The sequence below is a fragment of the Hyperoodon ampullatus genome (genome assembly GCF_949752795.1).
Source record: "Hyperoodon ampullatus genome assembly, chromosome: 12".
Lineage (NCBI taxonomy): Eukaryota > Metazoa > Chordata > Mammalia > Artiodactyla > Ziphiidae > Hyperoodon > Hyperoodon ampullatus.
In genome coordinates, this window is record NC_136925.1 from 11,874,401 (window position 1) to 11,896,472 (window position 22,072).

Below are 22,072 nucleotides of genomic sequence, written 5' to 3' on the forward strand. Positions count from 1 at the left end.
ACTTCAACAGTATTTTAAATGATTCCCAGAGTGGTAATCAGTGCAATTTGTTAGAGAAAAAAAATACTATGCTGAAATATTTATAAAGAAAGTCGAATTATTGTTTGCAGATACTATGTAACTCTACATTTGAAAACCCAAGGTATGTAAGGTAAAGTGGCTGGTCACCAGTTTACTGTTGAAAACTGAATGAGATAAATGCTTTCTCTTCTCTTCTCTTCACTTCTTCTAAAGCACATCTTCCCCATCCCTTTTGGTTGACCCTCCTTACCTTTACTTTAGGTATTTGTGAATAAGAATTCATCATTTAAGCATAAAGTTAATTTCTTTTTTTTTTTAATGATACCATCATCTGTCTCGTGACATTTATTTATTTATTTATTTATTTATTTATTATTTTTTGGCCATGCCTTGTGGCATGTGGGATCTTATATAATAAGTATACATAAGTATATGTTTGTTTTATATATGACGTATACATACAAACCTATGTAAATTAAATATTTATTGTAATTATTAATTATTACTTAACCCATTTTGGTGAATTGGGATAGGGGCATTGTGGATTCTGAATGCTCTCTGTTTTGAGAAATATTTTATTAAATATTGTGATAATTTTACTAAAGTAAATTAATTACTATTAATTCTCCCACTGGAGAGTTAATTATGCTTTAGGTGTTCTGCTTTTCACAAGGTCTAACCATTGAAAAGATTTTAAAAATCTAGTGTAGTTTGATAGATACTTAAGATGTGGTATATACATTGTTTTTCTTCAAATTTTAAGATTTATTTTTCAACAGGGGGAGCTTTACACAGTTGAATATAAATGTGCATAGGATATGAAAGTGCTGTTACACTATAGCCAAGAATATTTTACATTTTAAAAGTCTTACTAAATGGAATATTTTTTTCTCTCTTGACATCTAGCAAATTAAAACGGCATTCAAGTATACTTTCGGATTTGTTGTGATTTGTGCACTACTTCTTTTAGTTGGGTAAGTCTTGATTTTTGTTTTACTGAAAATGGAAATAGCATTATTTTAACAATAATAATAATAATAAGGACTCATTCATAAAAGTATAGGAAAGAAGATTAAGAAAATCTAAAAAAAAAGAACAAACTACCTTTTATATCACCAACAAGCAATAACCATAATTAACCTTTTTTTCTACAATGTTCTGTCTAGACATTTTTTATGTGCTCAAATACATGCGGAAAGCCCCTTCTCCCACATAACCTTCCATGTTGTAATTTTACACAAATGTGATTATATTTTATGGGATTCTTGGTAATCCACTGGTTGACATCTCTTCAGTATAGTGAATGTATATCCATCAATTTTGTCTGTATTGCATTTCCTTCTTAGGATACAACAATTTATTTGATCTTCTAGTGATGACTACTTTGATTCTTATGATGTTAGCAGTTTTTCCATGTTAGCAGTTTTTCCATTTTTATAAACAACACTTTGATGAAAAATCCTTGTCTGGATATCTTTTCAGATTTGATGCATCAGTCTTTAAATCTTTGAATTAAACTTTGTCAATGAGTTCGTTCTTAATTCTTCTTCCTTAAGTTTTTATAAAGTAATGGCAATAAAATTCTGCACATTTTTTATACATTTAAAGTTTTCTTTTTGGAAAACATTTGTCCCTGTTAATGGAAGACGTTCATCTTTGTTAAAATAGATCTTGATAATTTTGTTTTTTATGTTAGGAAATATATGAGGTGCTAATAAGTTTTTTAAAGTTTCTGCTTGTAATTTGGTCTCAGAATTTTCAATAAGTAAAAAAAAATTATCAAATACAATTTGTGGTGCGAATAAAATTGGTCAGTAACTTTTTGTACTTCTAGGAGTTCTTAGAATGCACATGTTCTATAGTCAAAGTATATTTTTAGGTCCCTTCCTTGCCTTGATATGTCATGAAAAAGAGTACTTGCTGAAAGGACACATTTTAGTGGTTTTGCTATTTATTTTAGCTCTCAAGTATATTTTTTTAAGTCTTTTTTGGCTTTTTAAATTAAGCTAGATATAGTTAGGTGAATTTGCTTTGTCAGTTTCAGGTCCCTTATCTGTAAATCTAAATAGAGATCAGCAAACTTTTCTTAAAGGGTAGATAGTAAATATTTCAGGTTAGGGGTCCATGTGGCACTGCTCAGCTCTCTTCCTGTAGCTCTAATCACAGACAATACATAAACCAAAGGACGTGACTGAGTGCCAGTAAAACTTTACAAACACGGGCAGTCCATAATTGGCCAGCTCCTGATTTAGACCATGACTGGGAACCCTCAGTAAAACCACAGATCTTTACAAGAGCCAGAATATCTTTCCCAGACAAAAGGGTTCCTGAAGGTTCTTCTGAAATTTGTTGGTTCTTTGCATGGAAAATCATCTTCAGTCCTAGAGAGTTTACATTTTGTATGATTTTAATAAGCTTTAACTGATTGTCTACATGATATTTATTTATTTAGAAGCAGTATATTAAAAGTGAAGCAAACAGCTCCTTGTAAATCCATTAATAACGAGAAGTGATGGTTTGACCAGATATTTTGAACAATAAAATATTCACTTATTTTCCAAATACTTACTGTGTTCCTGATGTGTTCCAGATACTGTACAAGGTGCTGGGGAAACAGCGATTAATAGAAAAGACAGTTCCTTCTTCTCACGGGGCGTACGTTCAGTAGGGGTTAGGGGAGTGGACGAAGAAAATAGCTTGTGTTGGGGGTGTGACATTTTCGGGGAAGGCACTGCTGAGAAGGTGGGGTGAGAAGACGCTTGAGGGAGGTGCAGGCGCCGTGACACATGTGGAGGGAAGAGCGTTGCAGTCAGAGCAAAATCAGGTAAAAAGCCCCGAAGCAGAAGAGCATCTGGCACGTCCGAGACGAAGTGAGGAAAGCAGGGCGGCTGGAGTGGAGGGGTGGAGGCGGGAGTAGCTGAAGGTGCGGGTAGAGGGGCCGGAGCTGCCGAGCCGAGCAGGGCATCAGGGGCCGTTGCCAGGACTCTGGCCTTTATTCTCGAGGAGTGGGGAGCTGTTCTGGGGGTCTGGTCGTGCAGTGACATGATCGACATTTTGCAGAGATCTCCGGGTGGTGTTTTGAGGGTTGACTTTGCGGGGGGTAAGGCAGGAGACATGAGGTCTGTTCAGTAACCCAGGCAAGACAGGATGGCAGCAGCAGTGATTAGATCCTGCCTGTCTTCTGGAGAGAGAGAGCTGGCAGAATCTTCTGGTAGGTCAGATATGGGGGGGTACGAGAGAGAAAAGGATGGAGGGTGCACCTGGAGTTAGCCCAGCTGCAGAGTCCGAGAAGCACTTCTCTCACTTTTGAAACCAACCGCAAGCTTTGATAATTCTCTGGAAGGATTCACAGAACTCACCAAAAGCAGTTATATTCATGGTTACCATCTATTACAGGTAAAGAATACAGACTAAAATCAACCTTTTAAGACATGCATAGGACAGAGTCTGGGAAGATTCCAGATGTGAAGCGTGTGTTGTCCTCGGGACACATTCCCCTTCTGGCTTCCATGTATGACAACGTGCATGGAGTACAGGTTTCCCCTGCCATCCAAAAGTAGACGGTTCCTATGAAACCTTTCATAAGCTGAGAAGGCCTAAAGGGAAGAAGCAATTACTTTAGGACACATCTGGCTCATGGACGCACAAGATAAATCGGGTAAAGCACAGATGCCCACAGACAAAGGTCAGAGCTGTGGTGGCCGATGCTGAGATGCTGAGCGTGGTCCCCGGCAGGGAGCTTGGCGGGGCTGCGCTCTCTGCTCTAGGTGCACTGCACGCCGCCTCCGGAGCAGCTCACTCCAGAACCAGCACTGATGTTGTCTTTGCTTTTTGCCTTTTTTGTAAAAGTGACGATCCTTCAGATTTCTTTTGGTTAGTGAAAACAGGTGCTAATGTAGGTCTTTAGTAAAAGTGAAGTGGTATAAAGTGGACTTTTGGAAACCTGGGGGAATACTTGTATTGCCAGCCAGGGAGGCTCACGTGAGCCTTGGTGCTTGGAGTTTTTATTGAGACCCTCTCATGCAGGCGTGTCTGAGTCACTGATCGCCCGCCTGGTTATATCAGCCCCCACTGATGCCACTGACCCAAAGCCCCACCCTAAACCACATGTTGGTCTTTCTGGCCACCATCTGAGGTTGGGTGTGGCCACCCCCTGTCCTAAACACAGACACTTCCATCAGGTATGACACGGATGGCATCCCAGAATCATGGGCAAAAGTCAGCCCTCGTTCTGGGGCAAGGCCGAATTCTTCACTACACAGGAGGGGTGACGTTATCATCAGCAGGCAGACCTGAAGGAGGAGCCGCTTAGGAGAGGGAGCGTCAGAAGCTCAGCCTGGTCCATGGCTAAGTGTTCAGAACGTTCAGGCGGAGATTCGGAGTCAGCCGCCAGGTCAGACTTCAGGACACTCAAGTTGTAGTCCCTGCTCTTTTCCAGTAGTGACACCCAATGAAGAAAATGAGCTTTATCCTGTGTGAGGTGTGGGCAGTAAGCTAAGTGACTGCTGTGCGGTTCTCCCTGGGTCACCTCCTGCCTTTCTTAGTACCAGGAGCCTGTTTTGGTGGAGTTGATGGCGTTGGCTGTCGGGGGGCAACAAGAGAGCAGGCAGGGCGTCCGAAGCACTCAGGCCGTGGGAGGGCCAGTCAGTGGGGAAGGACGTGCCCTGCATGGTTCTGAGAGGGATAAGAATGGAAAGAGTTCCAGGTAGGTGCGGAGGTTTGCTGGGCAAATGAAGGAGTTCCTCTCTGGTCGCCTTTATTTTCTCCATATATGAGGTGAAGGCATCTGCCCCGGACACTGATGTAGGGGAGAGTGTGTGGACTCCTCTATTTCGCAAGCCAGAAGTTTGTGACTAAAAGACAAGTAGCGTCTGGTCATCTAGGGCAGTGTTCTTCTCATTACCGTGTGTGAGTATTTGAATGAGGTGCATTTAGGTTAACTGATTGACTGCATTTCCTGAAACTTTCTTGAAGGTGACACGCTTCTAGTTTTTGTTAAGTGATGTATTTTTTTCTGACAAAACAGTAGATAATTTTATGGCAAAAACGTGGTCTAGGTTTAACTAATTCACGCAGCTAACACTTGGAACTCCTGTGGGTTGGGTAGTCTTGGGAATAAGGTTGGAGGGTCGTGATGTTTGTCCTCAAGGTTCACATGGGGAGAGATGCAAATAGATAACCTGAGTTACAATATTTAAGGGCTCTAATAAGAGATAGACGCCAGGTGTTGATGGTGGAGTAGCAGGTTCTGCCTTGCAGAATCAGGTAAGACATAAGAGGAAGTAATCTTGGAATCAAAATTTGATGGAGTGGAAGTTGGTCAGCAGACTAGAAAAAAGATGAACAGCAGGTGTTATGTATGCTTCACCCCTGAACAACATGGGTTTGAACTGTGCAGGTCCCCTTATACGTGGGTGTGTTTTTCAGTAGTAAACACTACAGTACTACATGATTGGTGGAGTGTGTGGATGTGGAACTGTGGACGCTGAGAAGCTCTGGACGTGGTGGGACCATGTCTGGGGGGCCGAGTATAAGTCGATGCTCAGAGTTTTGACTGCGTGGAGGGTTGGTGCCACTAACCCCCGTATTATTCTAGGGTCGCCTGTATTAGTCTGCTCACACTGCCGTGAACAGCAGGTGTTTATCTTCTCACAGTTGTAGAGGCTTGAAGTCCTGATCAGGGTGTGGTCAAGTTTGGTTTCTGGTGAGGACCCTCCTCCTGGCTCAGGGACGGTGTCGTTCGCACTGTGTCCTCACCTGGTCTTTCCTCTGTGCTTCACGGGGGAGAGAGTATCTCCAGGGTCTCCTCTTCTTCTCGTAGGGACACCAATCCCATTGGGCTAGGGTCCCACCATTATGACCTCATTCAACTTTAATTACCTCCCTGAAGGCCCTGTGTCCAAATACCATCCCACTGGGGGTTCGGGCTTCAGCATTAATTTTGTGAGGGCAAGTTCAGTCTATACTCTGTTCTCTGGCCCCCCAAAATTCATGTTCTTCTCACACAAAAAATGCATTTACTTCATCCCAGCAAGCCCCCAAAGTCTTAACCCAGCATCCAGCCGGAGTCCTAAGTCACATCTAAACATCATCTAGATCAGGTATGGGTGAGACTGATTCCTCCTGAGTCAGAATTCTTCCCCAGAAGTGAACTGGACAAGTTATGTGCTTCCAAGATACAAGGTGGGACAGGCATTTCCATTCTAAAAGGGAGAAATGGGAAAGAAAAAGTGATGGTAGCCAAGCAGGTTCAAAACCTAGCAAGGCAAATTCCCTCAGACCTTCAGGCTCAAGGCTAAGCATCTTGGATGGATGCTCTGCCCTGCAGGCCCCCGAGGGGCAGGTCACTGCCATGGCCCTAGGCAGCGGCCCCGCCCGCCCCCTTGATTCTGGGTGTGGGTTCTGCCCCCTGACTCTGCAGCAGCTCCCTGGCAGCTAAAGCTGAGTGGAGGGCGGGGGGTACCCTGTCCTCTGAAATTGAGGAGGAAACAGCCTTGCCTCCTTGGGGCAGTAGAAGTGGCAGCCTTGGTGATAACTGAATTGCCTTTGGGGTCATTCTTGGGTTTTCTTGAAGGATAAAGCATGTTCTCAGCTAAATAACTATCACCCTGTCCCGTAGAATCCCCAAAGTCTCATAGCCTTCCTTTATTTTGTCTCATCTCTGTTCCCTTAGTTCAAGTTGGCTGTGTCTCTGCTAGTGTTACCCTGTCTGTCTTCCTGTCTTCTGCTGAGATAGCTGATTGAATCCATGGTTTCCACCTATACTAATCTCCTTGTCAAATGGTTGTTCAGCCACACTCTTAGAACATCCTTTCTCATTGTTTGCAATATGGATAGGCTGCTTCCTTTTTGCTTAACCTATCTCTCTACTCTCTCTCTTTACTATAAATGGTAAGGAGAAACCAAACATCTTCTTCCAGCACTTTGCTTAGAATTCTCGTAAGCTAAATATCCCATTTTATCTCTTGCAGGTTCTGCTTTCCATAAAACACTACAAAACAGTTCAGCCAAGCTCTCTGTCGCTTTCTAATAAGGATCTCCTTTCTTTCAGTTTCTATTAACGTGTTCCTCGTTTCCAGCTGAGAGCTCCCCAGAATGACCTTTAGTGTCCATATTTCTCCCAGCATTCCGTTCATGGTGATGTATGTCTTCTCCAAGATGACAGAGGTGTTCTCTGTAGCGCTTCTCTTTTCTTACTGAGTCCTCAACATAATGACCTTTAACATTCACATTTTTATCAGTAGCCCCTTCGGGGCAGCTTAGGCTTTTTCTGGCATGCAACCTCAAAACTCTTTAGGCCTCTCCCTGTCACTGAGTACCAAAGTCACATGCACATTTTTTAGGTATTTGTTACAAAGTAGCAACCCGCTTCATGGTACCAAAATCTGTATTAGTCTACTTGTTCAACCTTAACAAAATACCACAGGCTGGCTGGCTTAAACAGTGGACACTTGTTTTCTCACAGTTCTGGAGGCTAGAAGTCTACAATCAAGGTGTCGGTGAGTTTGGTTTCTGGTGGGAGCTCTCTCCTTGGCTTGTGGACGGCCACCTTCTCACGGTGTCCTCACACGGCCTTTCCTCTCTGCTAGCAGTGGGGAGAGAGAGCCCTGGTGTCTCTTCCTCTTCTTACAAGGACACCAATCCCATCGGATCAGAGCCTCACCCTTAGGGCCTTATTTAACCTTAATTACCTTACAAAAGGCCCTGTATCCAAGTACCGTCCCCATTGGGGGTTAGTGCTTCAACATAGTAGTTTTGGGGGGAGGGGACACAGTTGAGTCTATAACATATGGTAACTGAGAGACTGAAGTTAGCATGGAATAGTTAAAGAATGATATAAAAAGTACAATGTAAATTTAAATCCTCCCTCCCTCGGTACAAAAAAAAAATGTAAGATGTGACATTTCAAGTGTTTGTGGTGGCAAGTGACAGACCATGACCTTAGCCACATAGGTGGACTCTGGGTCTTACTTACAGTGTTTAAGACGTTGCGTTTTATCCTGCTGAGCAACTGAAAGGCAGGGCAGATGTGTATGTGTTGGTGTGTGAACGCAGGAAAGCAAATACGTGTGAATTGGTTCTAACACTGAAGGATGCGTCAAAAGGGGCACTTGGGAGTTGGTCAGGGAGTGAAATATAAATGGTAGCTGGGAAGGCCACTTAGTGACCACTGTCGTAGTTCAGGGGAGAGGTGAGGGCCTGAACTAGAGTAGTTACAGAGAGCAGAGGGGAAGAAACAGGCTATTTGGAAGATAAATAGGACTTGGCATTTGAGTGTAGGAGGTGAAAATCTTATTTTCAGTTCTGCTGAATTCATCATTTCAATTCCATATCCACTGAAATGCATTAGCCTTTCCTTTGTCTCTTCCTGAAGAGGTAATCTGTATTAAGCTAATTCACTCAGTCAGATGGGATGTAAAATATTTTTTCTAAGCAGTTTCACTATTGTTAAGAGCCTAAGGGAAATTTATAGTCTCACGAGATTCCGGTTCTTATCTTGTTCTAGCATTGTGTGTCTTTGAAAGCTGAGGTTCTCTGTATCCAGTTCTTTGAGAGGGACTGAGATGAAGAAAGTATCTGTACCTTTCTACCACACAAATCCCATTACACTCTCGGTTACTTGAGGACCGTCACCATTTGGTAAAGGCCTGAGAATCTTATAACTGCTGCCTCCCTTCAAAATGACTCTGGCTGTGGTCCAGGCTCATCTGGCTGAAGCGGCCTCTGCATCTGTTAGGAGGTGCTCCCGGCAGGTCTTTGTCTGCGGGGCTGGTATTTGGCCGTGAACATTGCTTGGGCCCTTCTGGTTGTTATGCTCCATGTTCCTGAGTCCCTTACCTCACCCTCAGCCCAGTCAAAGGGTAAATCCCGGTTTAGCAGGGTCTTCAGGACCAAGGCCAGCGTCCGTTGATTAGTTAGTGCCTTTGCCATATTGGTTGTTAAATGTCTTGAGTAGTATTGTCCAGGACATATTGACATATTTAGTTGTGACTCGTTTGAATTCTGCTTGCGGATGTTACTCTTAGCTTATGAGAAGATACTTTATGTCTGTTTCTTGGATTATACTGCACTGGTGGCCAGGTGACTGCGGAGCCAGCTCTGGGTTTGTGCTTTTGCTACTCGTTCTAGTTGTACCTAAAATACTAGTGCTGAGATGTTAGCGCTCTGCTGGATTGCTTCAGAGTAAGTATTTTCCTGAAGTCGTTCTGACCGGAGTTTGGGCCATTTAACCTTTTATTATTTTTTTTATTTTTTAATTTTTTGGTCATGTCAAGTTTCCTCTGGTGTTATTCTTCACTAAATATTTGAACTGCTCAAGAGCCCTGCTCAGCCGCTAGAACATGAAAGTGTCAAGATCGAGAGAGCTAATTGCTTTTCTTCTGCCACTGGACAGAATGTCTGATTACCTAAAACTGACATAAATACTGAATGTTCTAAGTAGGAATGCTATTTTTAGGTATTTGTGACACGTATTTCTATTTTAATAGACTTTAGATGATATTTTATTACAACATAGAAGTTTTTCCCCATATTCACAGAAGTGATTATTCCAAATAACAAGTTCAAAATATACTCTTCAAAAAAAAAAAAAATATATATATATATCTGGAAAAAATTGTTCAAATAAAATAGAGGGATATTACATAGGTAGTTTTTTCTTGCTTGATTTATATTTTTGTTTAAATGCTGATATATAAGTTAATATCATTGTTGAAGTATAATATGCAAGAGTTTGTTTTTTGATTCCACCCTCTGCTTTTATAACCAGGGCAGCAAATAATGAGCTCTTTACATTTATTGCTCTATCCCTGTGAGTAATCACTTTTCTTTCTAAAGTAGTGAGAAGTATATCTCCAAGACTGAGAAGAGTGTAGTAAACTGATGTCAGTGCAAATAGTTAGAAATTTAAATAACCTCATGACATGTCTGATGATTCATCTTTTTATAAGAATAAAAAGTATTGGTAGTACCAAGGAGTAAAGGTTTTTGAAATTTTTAAAAATTAGAATAATTACTTTGTTTTACTTGCTTACGTTATCAGGGCAGGTACTTAAATATATTGGTGAACTCATGCAGTATTGCTTTGTCACAAAAACGGATAGATGTTACTGCTTTGCTTACAATTAAAATCAGGTTGGAAAGAAGGTAGTATTAGAGTTACTTCTTACATTCCTGTTTGATTCTCCATATACACAATCTAAGGGATACGGAGCCCTCTACTTTAGTCTCTTGTCTTCTTGCTTCTGAGCTAGATAATAAAGCGCCTTTCTGTCTGTCTGCCTCTCTCTTTCTCTCAGCTGTCGATTGAAAAATAAATAGAAACTACTCACTTTCATTATGTATATTAGGTAGAAAAATAAACAGAAAATACTTACTTTCATTATGTATATTAGGTAGAATCTTGAAGGATACAGAAAAATACTAAGAAGAAAGTAAAAAACACCCCTGATTCTACAATGAGATATTTACTGCTAATTCTGGTGTATTTCCTTTCTGTTCTTTTTTATGCATATAAATATACTGAAATCATTACTTAATGTTCATATTCTGTTCTCCTGATTTAACAAAGGAATTCTTAACCTGTTTTGTGCTGTGGACCTTTTTGACCATCTTGAGCCTATGCCTCCTTCTCAAAATAGTTTTAAATGCAAAAAATAAAATACACAGGATTACAAAGGAAACTGATTATGCTGAATACAGTAATTAAACCATTAAAACAAATTTGTGATATGGTAAGCACATAGATAAGCAACTTCTCACACCTCTCTGTACTTGGTGCAGATCTGATTTGCTAATTCTTTTGGGGGGAAAGTTGATCTCGGTTTAAAAAATTACTAAAAATTGAGTTTCAGGTCATTTCCTTTTATTTGACCTTTTGTCCTTAAAACCACTAAACAGTTATTTTCTCCTTCATAGTGCTTTTGTTCCATTGAATCCTCCCAGTAACAAAAATTCTACAGAGTGGGAAAAGGTGAAGTTCCTGTTTGAAGAACTTGGAAGTAGTCGTAAGTATTCTTTTAAAAAATAAAATCCATAATAATTCACATTTCATGACTCTTGCAACTTTTTTCATAAGTAGTCTATTTTTACACTGTTAAAAATTTAACTTCATAATTCTTTTAACCTGTGGTTAAAAGGGTATTAGACAAATTAGGAACTTTGTGTTACTGAGACTTCTAGCCATCTAGCTAGAAGTCTCTTGACTTCATAAAATTACCATGTTGAAAAGACAATGTAATTTTCAAAGTGTTTTAGCGGTAAAGGTCTTATAATTTCTGTGTGGTCTTTAATTCACTTAGGATAATATAGAATAATATGTTAAAGAAATGTGCTAGATATATTGGTGTTTATTTTTAATTTTTAACTGAGAGAACCCTATATTGCTCTTTGACCATGATTAAGTAATCTTTTTGTGGAATATAAATTACAGAGGTTTTATGTGGATGAGATAATAGTTTATTATAAATTTACCTCACCAAAAGATCTAAGATTTCCTTCTCTTAATCAACATGACCTTGGTTTTTAGAGAGGAACAAAAAAGCAGGTTTAGGAAGTTAGCTTAAGAAAGTTGCTTAATCATTGAAAAATATAGTTGGTGTTAGAAACTGATATCAAATAAGAATGTGTATTTTATTACTGAGAATTTCATGTGCCTTTGAACTATTTTCAAAGAAAGCTAGATAACTTATTTTATGAACATTATGCTGAAAATTTGTATTGCTTTTGTATTTATTCTTTTTATTAGGTACTGTACGTTCCTTGATCAGCACTTTCTCTTTACCCAGATACAATATTAAATGATGGTTAAATTAGGTCTTGGAGTCTTTGCTGTACAACTTCTTAATTTTCTTGCTTTCCACTTAAGATTTCACCTTGTAAATTGTGGTCCATTAATATCTTGCTGATACCAGCAAGAATACGGATAGCGGGTCTGGCATATACTGATACTGTGTGTCAGGATTTATGTACCTGAGCCTGTTGCTGAGAAATAAATTGCTTCTTTTCCTGCAGTTAACTCCTTCAGGTCTCTTTAGTAACTACTCTTCTGCCCTAAACATTATTCTGTAAGTTTTGATAGTCTTTGAGTGTTAGCATAACTTGAATCAGTGATTATAATAGGTAGCATTACTGTACTTGCTGTAATCTCCTTAGTCTTAACATTTGAAAAACCTCATATCTTAAATACCATATTTTAGAGCACATTTGGCTTATCACTATTAGTAATATCAACTTTTTGATTAGCCAGATATCTTAGCAGAACACTCCACTTTATCAATTCTAAGATGCATATTTTTATACATTTTCATATCTCTGATTTTGTGATGTATTTTATAAGTGGAGGTGCCTTAAAATGGCTATCAGCGAAATGCCAGACCTCTCCTAGTTGTATGAATACTTTCTGTTGATACTTCTAGTAAGATCAAGAAAGTAACAGCACCAGTGGTGTTTGATTTAATAAAATGTAGTATTATATGTAGTTAAAAAAAATTAAGGCTTAAAAATTTGTCTTGAATAGTTTCTGAACTTGTTAATAATATGCTGTCTCTAAGTGTTATATTTTAAAACTGAGATGTGAGTTTTAATAGGATGGGTCATTCTGTTATTATTTAATATTGATACATTAAATTAATTTAAAAATTATATTTGGTTCCACAGTACCTGCATTTAAACTAGATCAATACAGGTCCGATAGAACCTGTATTAAAACTAGAACAATTAGTATTACTCCAATTTAAGAATATTCAAATTTGCATATTTCATTGTATTATCTGGTATGTTTATTTGAAAGTGTCACTCTCACTACTCACTCATTGGCCTTCCTTTAAAAAGTTTCCTAAATCTAACTTGTTAGCATAGTATTCCTGTTTTGGTATTATGTTTGAATCTATTTTCTGTTTGTTTGCTTCTCCCCCCGCTCACTAAGGGAGCATGCTAGCTCCTTTCAAGTTAAAGAGGGAAGTAAACTCTTTACGATTTTAGTTCTAGGCTAAATTTTAAAAACTTAACTTGAAATTTAAGAACAGAGGAACTACGAGTTTGAATGGAGAGGGAAGACAGGGCCAAGGTCAGTGGCATTCCTATCATATTATTTCTCGAGGGCTGCCTTTGAGAAAGGCCAGGGCATTTTTTTGGCCAACTTTTGAGCATCTAGTATTTTGCTGATTTCTTTTTAGGCTCAATAATTAGGCAGTAATTTCCCTCTTTAATTTTAAGAGGTGAAAGAAAGAAAGTCTTAGTCTGAAAGATCTTTAACAAATCCTTTTATGAAGAGCTATTTAAAAACTCCTTTCCACTTGGAGTTAGCACTTCAAGAATGGGGTAATGCATATTGGTTTTATTCCTTTGGAATGTGTGAGAAACCCAATTTTTATATTTCTGTTGATTGGTTGAATATAAACGTTTGAATAGTTGTACATTTTTAACAGCGTTTTTCTTCTTTTGCAGATGGTTTAGCTGCCTTGTCATTTTCCATTAGTTCTCTGACCTTGATTGGAATGTTGGCAGCTATAACCTACACAGTAAGTATAATGGTAATAATTGAGTTAAAATTAAAGAATCACTTTATGATGCAATTTTGTTACCTTATTGGTATATTCAATTTAGCTCTGTTTTCCTCTTTAATATCTAGTACTTTCTTCATTTTTCTTGAGAGGAGGGTAGATTTTTAACTACTTGGTCATAATCATTTTATCTGTATTTGTGAAATTTAATATTCAGAAACAAACTTTATAATTTGTGAACCTTGAAGTGGTTATATACTATGCAATAATAGATTTAGTGATTTATAAGCATATTAGAACTCTGAACCATAGATCAGTACCTGTTGTGGATTCAGTAGATTTATCCTATATGGGGATATAGGGCTTTTAAAATCAGATATTTTACATCACTTGATATTTCTCTAGTATAAAGAATCTAATCTTATACTCTCAGAGACTTTGATTTTTTTTTTTTTCTGGTCTCTCTGGGAATGGTACAATATGACTTATAATAGCCTGACAAACTTGTGTGCAGAGTGCTTTTTGAGTTTTTTGCTCCAATTATAGAGGAAAAGCCAGTAAAAATGCTTCTTACTTGCCTCCCAAGGGAGAGTTGTGCAGGAAGCTTTAAATTATATGGAAACTTTTCAGATTAATGGAGTTTATGTTTAGAGCCTTCTTGATTGATACAAAGATGAAAAATGCTGGTTATAAAGAAAACATTTTGGGTATTATTCCAGTGTCTCCCTTTAAACAAAAGAAATGGGCTGTTAGTGTGATAGCAGAATCTGGTTTTGTTGCATAATCATTCAAGTGTCATAATGTATAATAAAAGAAGTCTAAAATCATGCATTTTAGTATCTTTCAGGTGCTTGGGTATTCATAGCCATTTTTGCTTTTTTCATGTATTACTATACAAGGAATATATCAGTGGGTAACTATCTTCCCATCTCAGAGAATATATGTATTACATGTGAATTGTCTTTTAGGAAACATTCACAAGTTAATAACACATTAGGAGTTAGACCTAGACTCTAATTGCTATTCTGTGACTGATTTGTTATGCTGATCTTGGGTTTGTCTTTTACCCTTCCTGGGTCAGTGTTTTCCCCATTAGATGGGAATAAAAAAATGCCTCTTAGGGATTTTTGAAGGTCAAACGATACTTTTTGTAAAAGTGCTTCGAGAAGTATAGGGAGATGAGGATATAACAGTCAATGAAAGATGAGTCGGGAGAAATGAACAGAAAAAGAGGAAACCAACACGTAAGGTCATCGTCAGGAACCATGAAGGGTCTGTGATTTTACCCCGCTTGTAGCTTGTAGTCTGCTACAGTTCCATGGATGTTGGTCAAAGGTGTAAGACTTCTGGTCAGAGAAGAACTTTCTGTTGCACAGCAATGGCAGCAGCCACGGGAGCGCGTTGTCTTGCGCCCGTTTCCTGAGTCCCGACTCCCATGGGGCAACATGAAGAGCACCCATCGAGACTGTCGCAAAGCTGAGGACCCTTGAGTGTAGGGAAGCTGAGTCTTTATTAACGGACAGGAAACGTGCCTGCTCTCGCTCCAGAGGAATACAGTCTTTGTCTTCCCAGGCTATTTGCTGCACAAACATTCTTGAAAAGATAGTACAGAGAAAAAAAGGGCAGTTAGTGCCTGGCTTGCAAGATGTGCAGAAATGAGAGACCCATGGAGAATTGTCTTCTGACGGCCGGGCCGAGTGGTGGATGCTGTGAAGATGCTCACACAGTGCAGTGTAGGGGACAGACAGTAGTGACAGGTCAGGAGTAGCTTCTCTGACCTTAGAGCAGAGACCTGAGTGAGGTGGAAGGACAGCCAGCCACGAGGGGAGGTGAGTGCAGAAGTCCTGGGGTGAGCACCCTGTGCTGTGCTCAGACAGTTAGCGGGAGGCAAAGCTGGTGTGTGGGAGCTCAGGTAACTGGGGAGGGTGGCAGACGTGGATGAGGGCATGTTTTATAGCGCCTCATGGACTGTGATTAGGATTTTGGATTTCATTCTGACTGAGATTAGAAGCTACTAGAAGGTTCTAAATGGAAAGTAATAGGATCTGACTAACATTTTAACAGTATTACTCTGGTGGGTCTGAATTCAGTAAGCTCTGGGGCTGATGAGTGGGAGTGGGAAAAATGTGTGAAATTATTAAAACTCTTTGAAAGAGAGCTTCCCTGTAGGAACGATATTGTAAAGATAAATATTTCAAACTAATATAGTTTATATTCAAATGGAAACTGTGAAACTTATCATTTATGCAATGAAACCAAGTATAATAATCATACTGACTTAGTTCAGATAGCCTTAGAAGAGCTTTACTTTTTCTAGAATGCAGAGGGCTGGGCTGAAGGCCATTGATAAAACAGTCAGAGGACCTGATGGCGGGAACCAGAAAGACAGGATGCTGAGTAGGTGGGAGGGGCCGCCAAAGGCCTGAGCCCAAGGGGGAGGGTCCAGTGTCATAGGCACCAGGTGAGACTGCCTAGGGGTTACCTACCTAGGAGTTACCGTGTGTGTTTTCTTTAAGTAGCATAAGCAGTACCGTTATGATCCTTGGGGGAGAGGCTTAAATGTGGGTCCCTTTTAAGTCCATGGATCTCTTGAACTACTTTCCCATCTAAAGTGGGAGTAATATTTAATAAGGTTGTGAGGATTTAATTAAGCGATTCATCAAGTCTTGGAATCTGTTGGCCACTCAATCAGTAATCACTAGGCGCTCAAACTATTGAATGTTCAGTGTCATGTGGTTCAAGCTACAGATTCCACCGCTTTCCTCACACAGTGAAAGTAAACCAGGTGTTAACAGCAGCTGTGTCATGATCAGTGAGAATGTGGATTATGAAGAGGTAAGTCAGTCAAAGAGACATTCACAGTCTGGTGGTGGTTACTCTTGGGTGTGTGGATAGACAGATAAACATCATGTAAATAGCACTACAGAATGTGCTCAGAATTGGGTGGAAGAATGTTTTGCTACCAAACCACAGTCTCGCCAGTTTTACTACCTAGGTGGGATAGAGAAGACCCTGGTTAAGGGGGAGCATGGTATGCATAGCCGAAGACTAGCTATGAGTGTGAGTGTTTATGTAAAATGTGGTTTCTGAGTCCTGACTTCCCCATCTGAAAAATGGGCCAATAATACTTATTCAGACTTTAATAAAAACTTGTTGAAAATCAACTGTTTATTGATACGTGGTTTTATTATTGGTAGGTGGCTAATGGTGCTAATTATCATATTTGCTTGTGAAAGCAAAGTTTTCTCCTAAGTAGTTAGGGAAAACTCAAGAATTGGAGCAGAACATGAATGAGGGTATAATAGATAAGCATGGGGAATAGAAGAGGTTTAGTTTTAATATGTAACGAAAGTGGGAAGTTAATGCTTAGAGCACTTTGACCCTGAGTACAAGGAATTAATTATTAAAGGTAAGATTATGTCTGTTATTGAATCTGTAGCTATCAGTATTGAAACCACAGAAGTTTTTGTAATGTATGTGTCAGTTGAATGTGAATTTCTTAGGTATGCATTGTTGTTTAGTTTAGAAACTAGTTGATTATTTAAGTTTTACCAAGATTATATCCACTGTACCACATCTCAAGGAATAGCCAAGTAATTGGGCACTCAATTTTAGGAGAAGAATGTCAAATGACATGTTATCTTGCCTGTTGTTTTCAGCTTAAATTGAAGGGGAATCTGCTACTTTTTAAATTAAAAACAAACAAACAAAAAAACCTCTAGACACAAATATTTATGCAGATATTTTAATTTTTTGGTGCCACCAAGTGGGGAAATGTTGAATAGTGCTATTTTCATACAAAATGTATCATATGGACCACTGAAGTGCCTGTAAAGACAGCGACTACTGAACTTTTTATTATGTACACTTATCAGTAAAAAAATTGAACATGTCTTCCAGGAGTTTATGAATTATATATATATTTATGCTAATAAATATCAGTTTACTATAAATGTAGACTCATGTATTAAAGAAAACTAGAGTGCTAAATTAAGGATTTGAAAATAGAAATAAATAGAGCAGTGGTTCTCAATAATCTTTGAAGACAGAACTCCACTTTAAAAATTAAATTTCTTAGCCTTCTGTGTGATAGTGTGCTTCATTGAGCCTGTGACCTGATTTGTAAGATGCACCTTATGTACCATTGTAAGGAAAAGGCCCTGCCCATGCTCTCTAGTCATTTATAGTTTTTGTTTTATATTAATGAGAGAAGTGTTTTAGCCTTACCTACATAAAAAAAAAAAAAAAAGGCATATCAATCTTCTGCATACAATATAAGGAAAATATAAGTGAAATAAGTTGTAAAGGTATTCCTAAAACTTCACATTTGGAATGTGAGTCTGCTGAATCACTTTTTTGAATTGGCTGTTCATGTCCATGTTTCACTCTACAGGGTTGTTTTATGCTATCAAGGGAATTGATGCTAACAGCTTTTCTTGGGTGCTCCATTCTTGTCTCAGGGATTTTCTTTGAAGCTGCTAACACACCTGTTGTGTAAATTTAAGCCATTTTTGTTGTTGTTTTGTTGTTGTTTCTTCTTTTGCTACCTAAGTAGCAAAGTACAAAATGTCTTCTACTTTGGGCATCTTCCTTTCTTAAGCTTATAAAGCTTTTGACTATTGCTTTGCAAGAAAATACAGAATCATGCTCATTGTTCCAGTTAATTTTTGCTTCACTGCTTGCTCCTTTGTTCTGTCTTTCCTTACACATTAACTTTTTGCTTCAATGTCAAATCGTAGTACTATCTTATAAGACATGGTAAGTGGCAGTTAAACTCAAGAGTTGTACCAAGAATGCAGGTAACTCCACTGGAGAAGTAACTATAATGTAACTAGCTATGACCAAATTTGTGAATGTGCAGGTAATGACAATTACATCATGACTTCTGCCTAGCCAGTGTTTGTAAGATGCATCCAAATTTCACTGATGTTAAATGTGAAAAAATATATGTATATTTTAGAATCAATGAATATTTAAAAGGGAAATCTTCATTGAATACATGTTAAGTGAGTTGTTTCCTTAGTCATGACAGCATCCGTGTCCTTGAATAATAGGTGTTATAAGTATACGCAGGACATATATTCAGTTTACAGGCAGTGCTTGGTGCTGACCTTTCTAATCCAAGGCTAATAGGTTGGAAACTCATCCTTCACAGAAGAGAGAGGTGCAGGGAAAAGTGCTGTTCTTATAGGGGCAAGAAGGTATTAGAAATGTTTGTAGTTTGTATATATTCTTTCAAAACATTTGGCTTTTAAAATACAGGTGGTGATTTATTCTTGGAAGTTGAAACAAATAAAATTGGAAGCAATTATGGCTGACCTGGAAGCATTTTAAATATGATCTCTTTATCTTTGTTGATTTTCTGGTAATTCACTAGAGGGCAGTAGTAAGCAATAAAAGTTTTGTGTTTCTGAAAAATGATAGCCTTCATATATTTTTTTCAAAGAAATCTGAGGTTAAATTCAAAAGATTGTTGTTTAAAGATCTTAAAGTTGTAGTGATTAAATATTTTGTATATGGTGTTATGTCAAGTTTATCTTAATCTAAATATTATACTTAAATTTCCTGATAATCATTGAAATTTAAGCATGTAATCCAAAAATAAGCTAAAAGCTAGGTAACCAAAACAATGATTACTTTCTTTTACTTGTTCTCTTCAGACAATTAATAATTCACAAAAAGATGTTGTATTCTGGTACCATGTTACCACAAGGTGTTACCAAGGACATACTTTTATTTTCTAAAATTTTTACTTTAAGCTATTTATTTAAGCTATAGGAATGCAGTTTAACTCTTTGAATAAATGTGTAAATTCCATGTAAGGAAATAAGTTCATGTGAATAAAGGGAACTAAAATTTTTTTTTGTTTGAATATTATTTTCTTAGAGAAGTTATTTTATTAATTGAACACATGTTTGTTCTTGGAATAAAGGTAGGTAAAAGAAGAATTGAGACCTAGAATTGAGCTCTAACCCTAATAGAGCTCTAACCCTTTTGCTCTAATAGAGCAAAAGAACTGAGACCTTACGTACCAAACAGTCTACTGCAGTTATTACTAGTCTGGCTGAGAAATCTATATTGTTATGAACTTTCCACATGATTCTGATTAGCTAAGTTTGGCAGATCTAGTGATAAAACAGACATGCAGACAAATAATGTTAATGTCCAATGTCCTGTACTATAATTGAGTTATAAGCAAGGCACATTTACAAATCAAGGAAGGTTTCTCAGGTGTGGTGTAATTAAGCTGAGACCTGAAGGGCACTGGACTGGGCTAATGAGGTAGGGTGAGACGTGGGTGTTCCAGATGAGGCACTGCATGTACACAGGTGTGGATGCGGAAACTGCAGTGACTGAGGAGCAGTGAACCATTTAGAGGCATGAGGTTGGGTGGTAGGGATCAGGTCACGAAGGGCTTCACAGGCCAGGATTAGATAGTGGCGTCTATTCACAAGACTAGTAATTGTACCTCTCATTGGAAAAAAAAAAAAATTGTAAAGTGACATTTTCAAACAGTCGTTCATGAAATTCTGATACATACAGAAAGAGGTGAACAGAGTAGTGTGGCTCTGGCTAAAGCAGCAGCAGCAGACCGACCCTCCCTGGCTCCCTGCCTTCTTGTCTCCTGTGTGGTCCTGATGGCCCTGACGCAGAATCCTGGGCACTCCCACCAGAGCACTTGGTCCTGGGGAATCTCAGTGGATGCTAATCAGAGGAATGACATAATCTGACATGAGGGTTAGAGCAAGATCGCTTTGGAAACAGTGTAAAGGATGGATTTGTAGAAAGTGAGACCAGCAGACCAGTGAGGAGAATTTAGATGACCTTGTCTTTGACAGTAAACTCTAAGTAGTGGCCACGTTTTTAGTACTGACTGGAGTACAGATTCCTTGGGAAATAATTGGGTTGTCCAAAAAGTTCGTTCAGGTTTTTCCATAACATCGTATGGAAAAACCCAAATGAACTTTTTGGCCAACCCAATAGTATTGAGTTCTGAGGTTAGTATATTTAGAGACCCAGATCCATCAAGCAGAATAGCAAAATTTGGGGTAAAATAAGCCTAGTTCGGAGGTGGTTGGAAAGACAGGAAAATATACTTGGGCATAAACTGGGTTTAGCAAAATAATGTTGCCTCGGCAGTTGGTTGTAAAAAGCAACGTGGACTTGTGGTAAAATGATATGTGAGTGTGGAGAGTTGGTGAATAATCATCATGTAATACTGTATACTCATCAGAGTCTTAAAGTGCTGTGTTACTTTTTTTTCATTACCGTTTAAAAGGTGTGGAACTACTAGAATAACAGATAGGTCAGAGTGGTAATAGGGATAGGACACTCCTACAAGGGAAGGGTAACATCTCTGGGACACCTTGGCTTCCATATGCTTTTTTCTTTACATTTTCAGTATTTTGAGGATATAAAATTTACTGTTAAAAAAATAAACCTGATTAAGTTTTTCCTTTTTATATTTTACCAAGGTCATAAGTTAGATAAGAATTTAGCTAGTTAGAAGAAAATTATTCTACTCTGTCCAAATTATATTTTCTTCTAATACAAATAGAACCTTTCCCCAACCTCTCCTTGTTGTTTTTGTTTTCGAATGATGGGGAAATCATGAGAACATTAACATATGTTTTAACAATATTTAAAATGCAAGATTTTAAGTATCTCTCCTTTAGAAAATGCAAGGATTTGCATATTGGGTAATAATTTCAGCTAGTTAATTATCTAAATACAACATGCTATATAGAGTGAGTTGATACTACCTGATAGAACTGGTTGATATCTGGGATTTCCTTTTAATCATGTTGTTTGTTCCTATTCCCCCTTAATTAAAAAACAACTCTGATGTGTCAGTTTATGCTTCCCTATATGAATTGTGGTTTAATCAATGTCTAAAGGAGACTCAGAATATTGAAGTGATTAAAATCGACACTAAACATATTTGAGATCATCCTGGGAGTTGACAGCCAGGTAGCAGAGAGCATGAGAGAAAATATGCAGGATTACTCAGGATATTTTAGAGTTTGGGGTTAAGCCTAAGAGGTAGCGTTTATCACTTCTGCCCACATTCATTGCTTGAACTCAATCTCATGGCCCTACCTAACTTCAGGGAGGCTGGCTGAAGTAGTTTGGCTGTGTTCTCAGGAAGAAAATGGAAAGATTTAAATACATGATGTTGTATCTACTTTAGAGCCCATTGCTGCAACCAAGAGGTGATAGTTGTCAGTTTTGCTTCTAGGATTTAAGGTCAGTAACGATTTGGAATAATGGTCACATGGCAGTTGCCATTAAGTGTTTTTAATAGTTACAATAAAATTTCACATTCGGGACTGGCTAATATAGAATTGGGTAATATAAAATAATATGTTTATTTTTAATGCCGATTAATATTTTAAAATTTCTTGTAAGAATTATATTTAAAATACTTAGTGAAAAGACTATAAATATTTAGAACTTACAAATAAACTACATACAGATCATTGGTATGCTAATCAAATAACATGTATATTAAAATACTTACATTTTACTAAGGGTTTACTATATACACT

General features: G+C 38.3%; 1 protein-coding gene across 1 annotated transcript in view; it reads left to right on the top strand.

Annotated features, from left to right (window-relative positions):
- LMBRD1 (LMBR1 domain containing 1) overlaps positions 1-22,072 on the top strand; it is a 103,400-nt gene that overhangs the window by 32,630 nt on the left and 48,698 nt on the right. Inside the window, exons 4-6 of the mRNA XM_079716773.1 lie at positions 928-995; positions 10,939-11,027; positions 13,468-13,541. Coding sequence (XP_079572899.1) covers positions 928-995; positions 10,939-11,027; positions 13,468-13,541 — 231 coding nt within the window. The remainder of the gene's footprint in view (positions 1-927; positions 996-10,938; positions 11,028-13,467; positions 13,542-22,072) is intronic.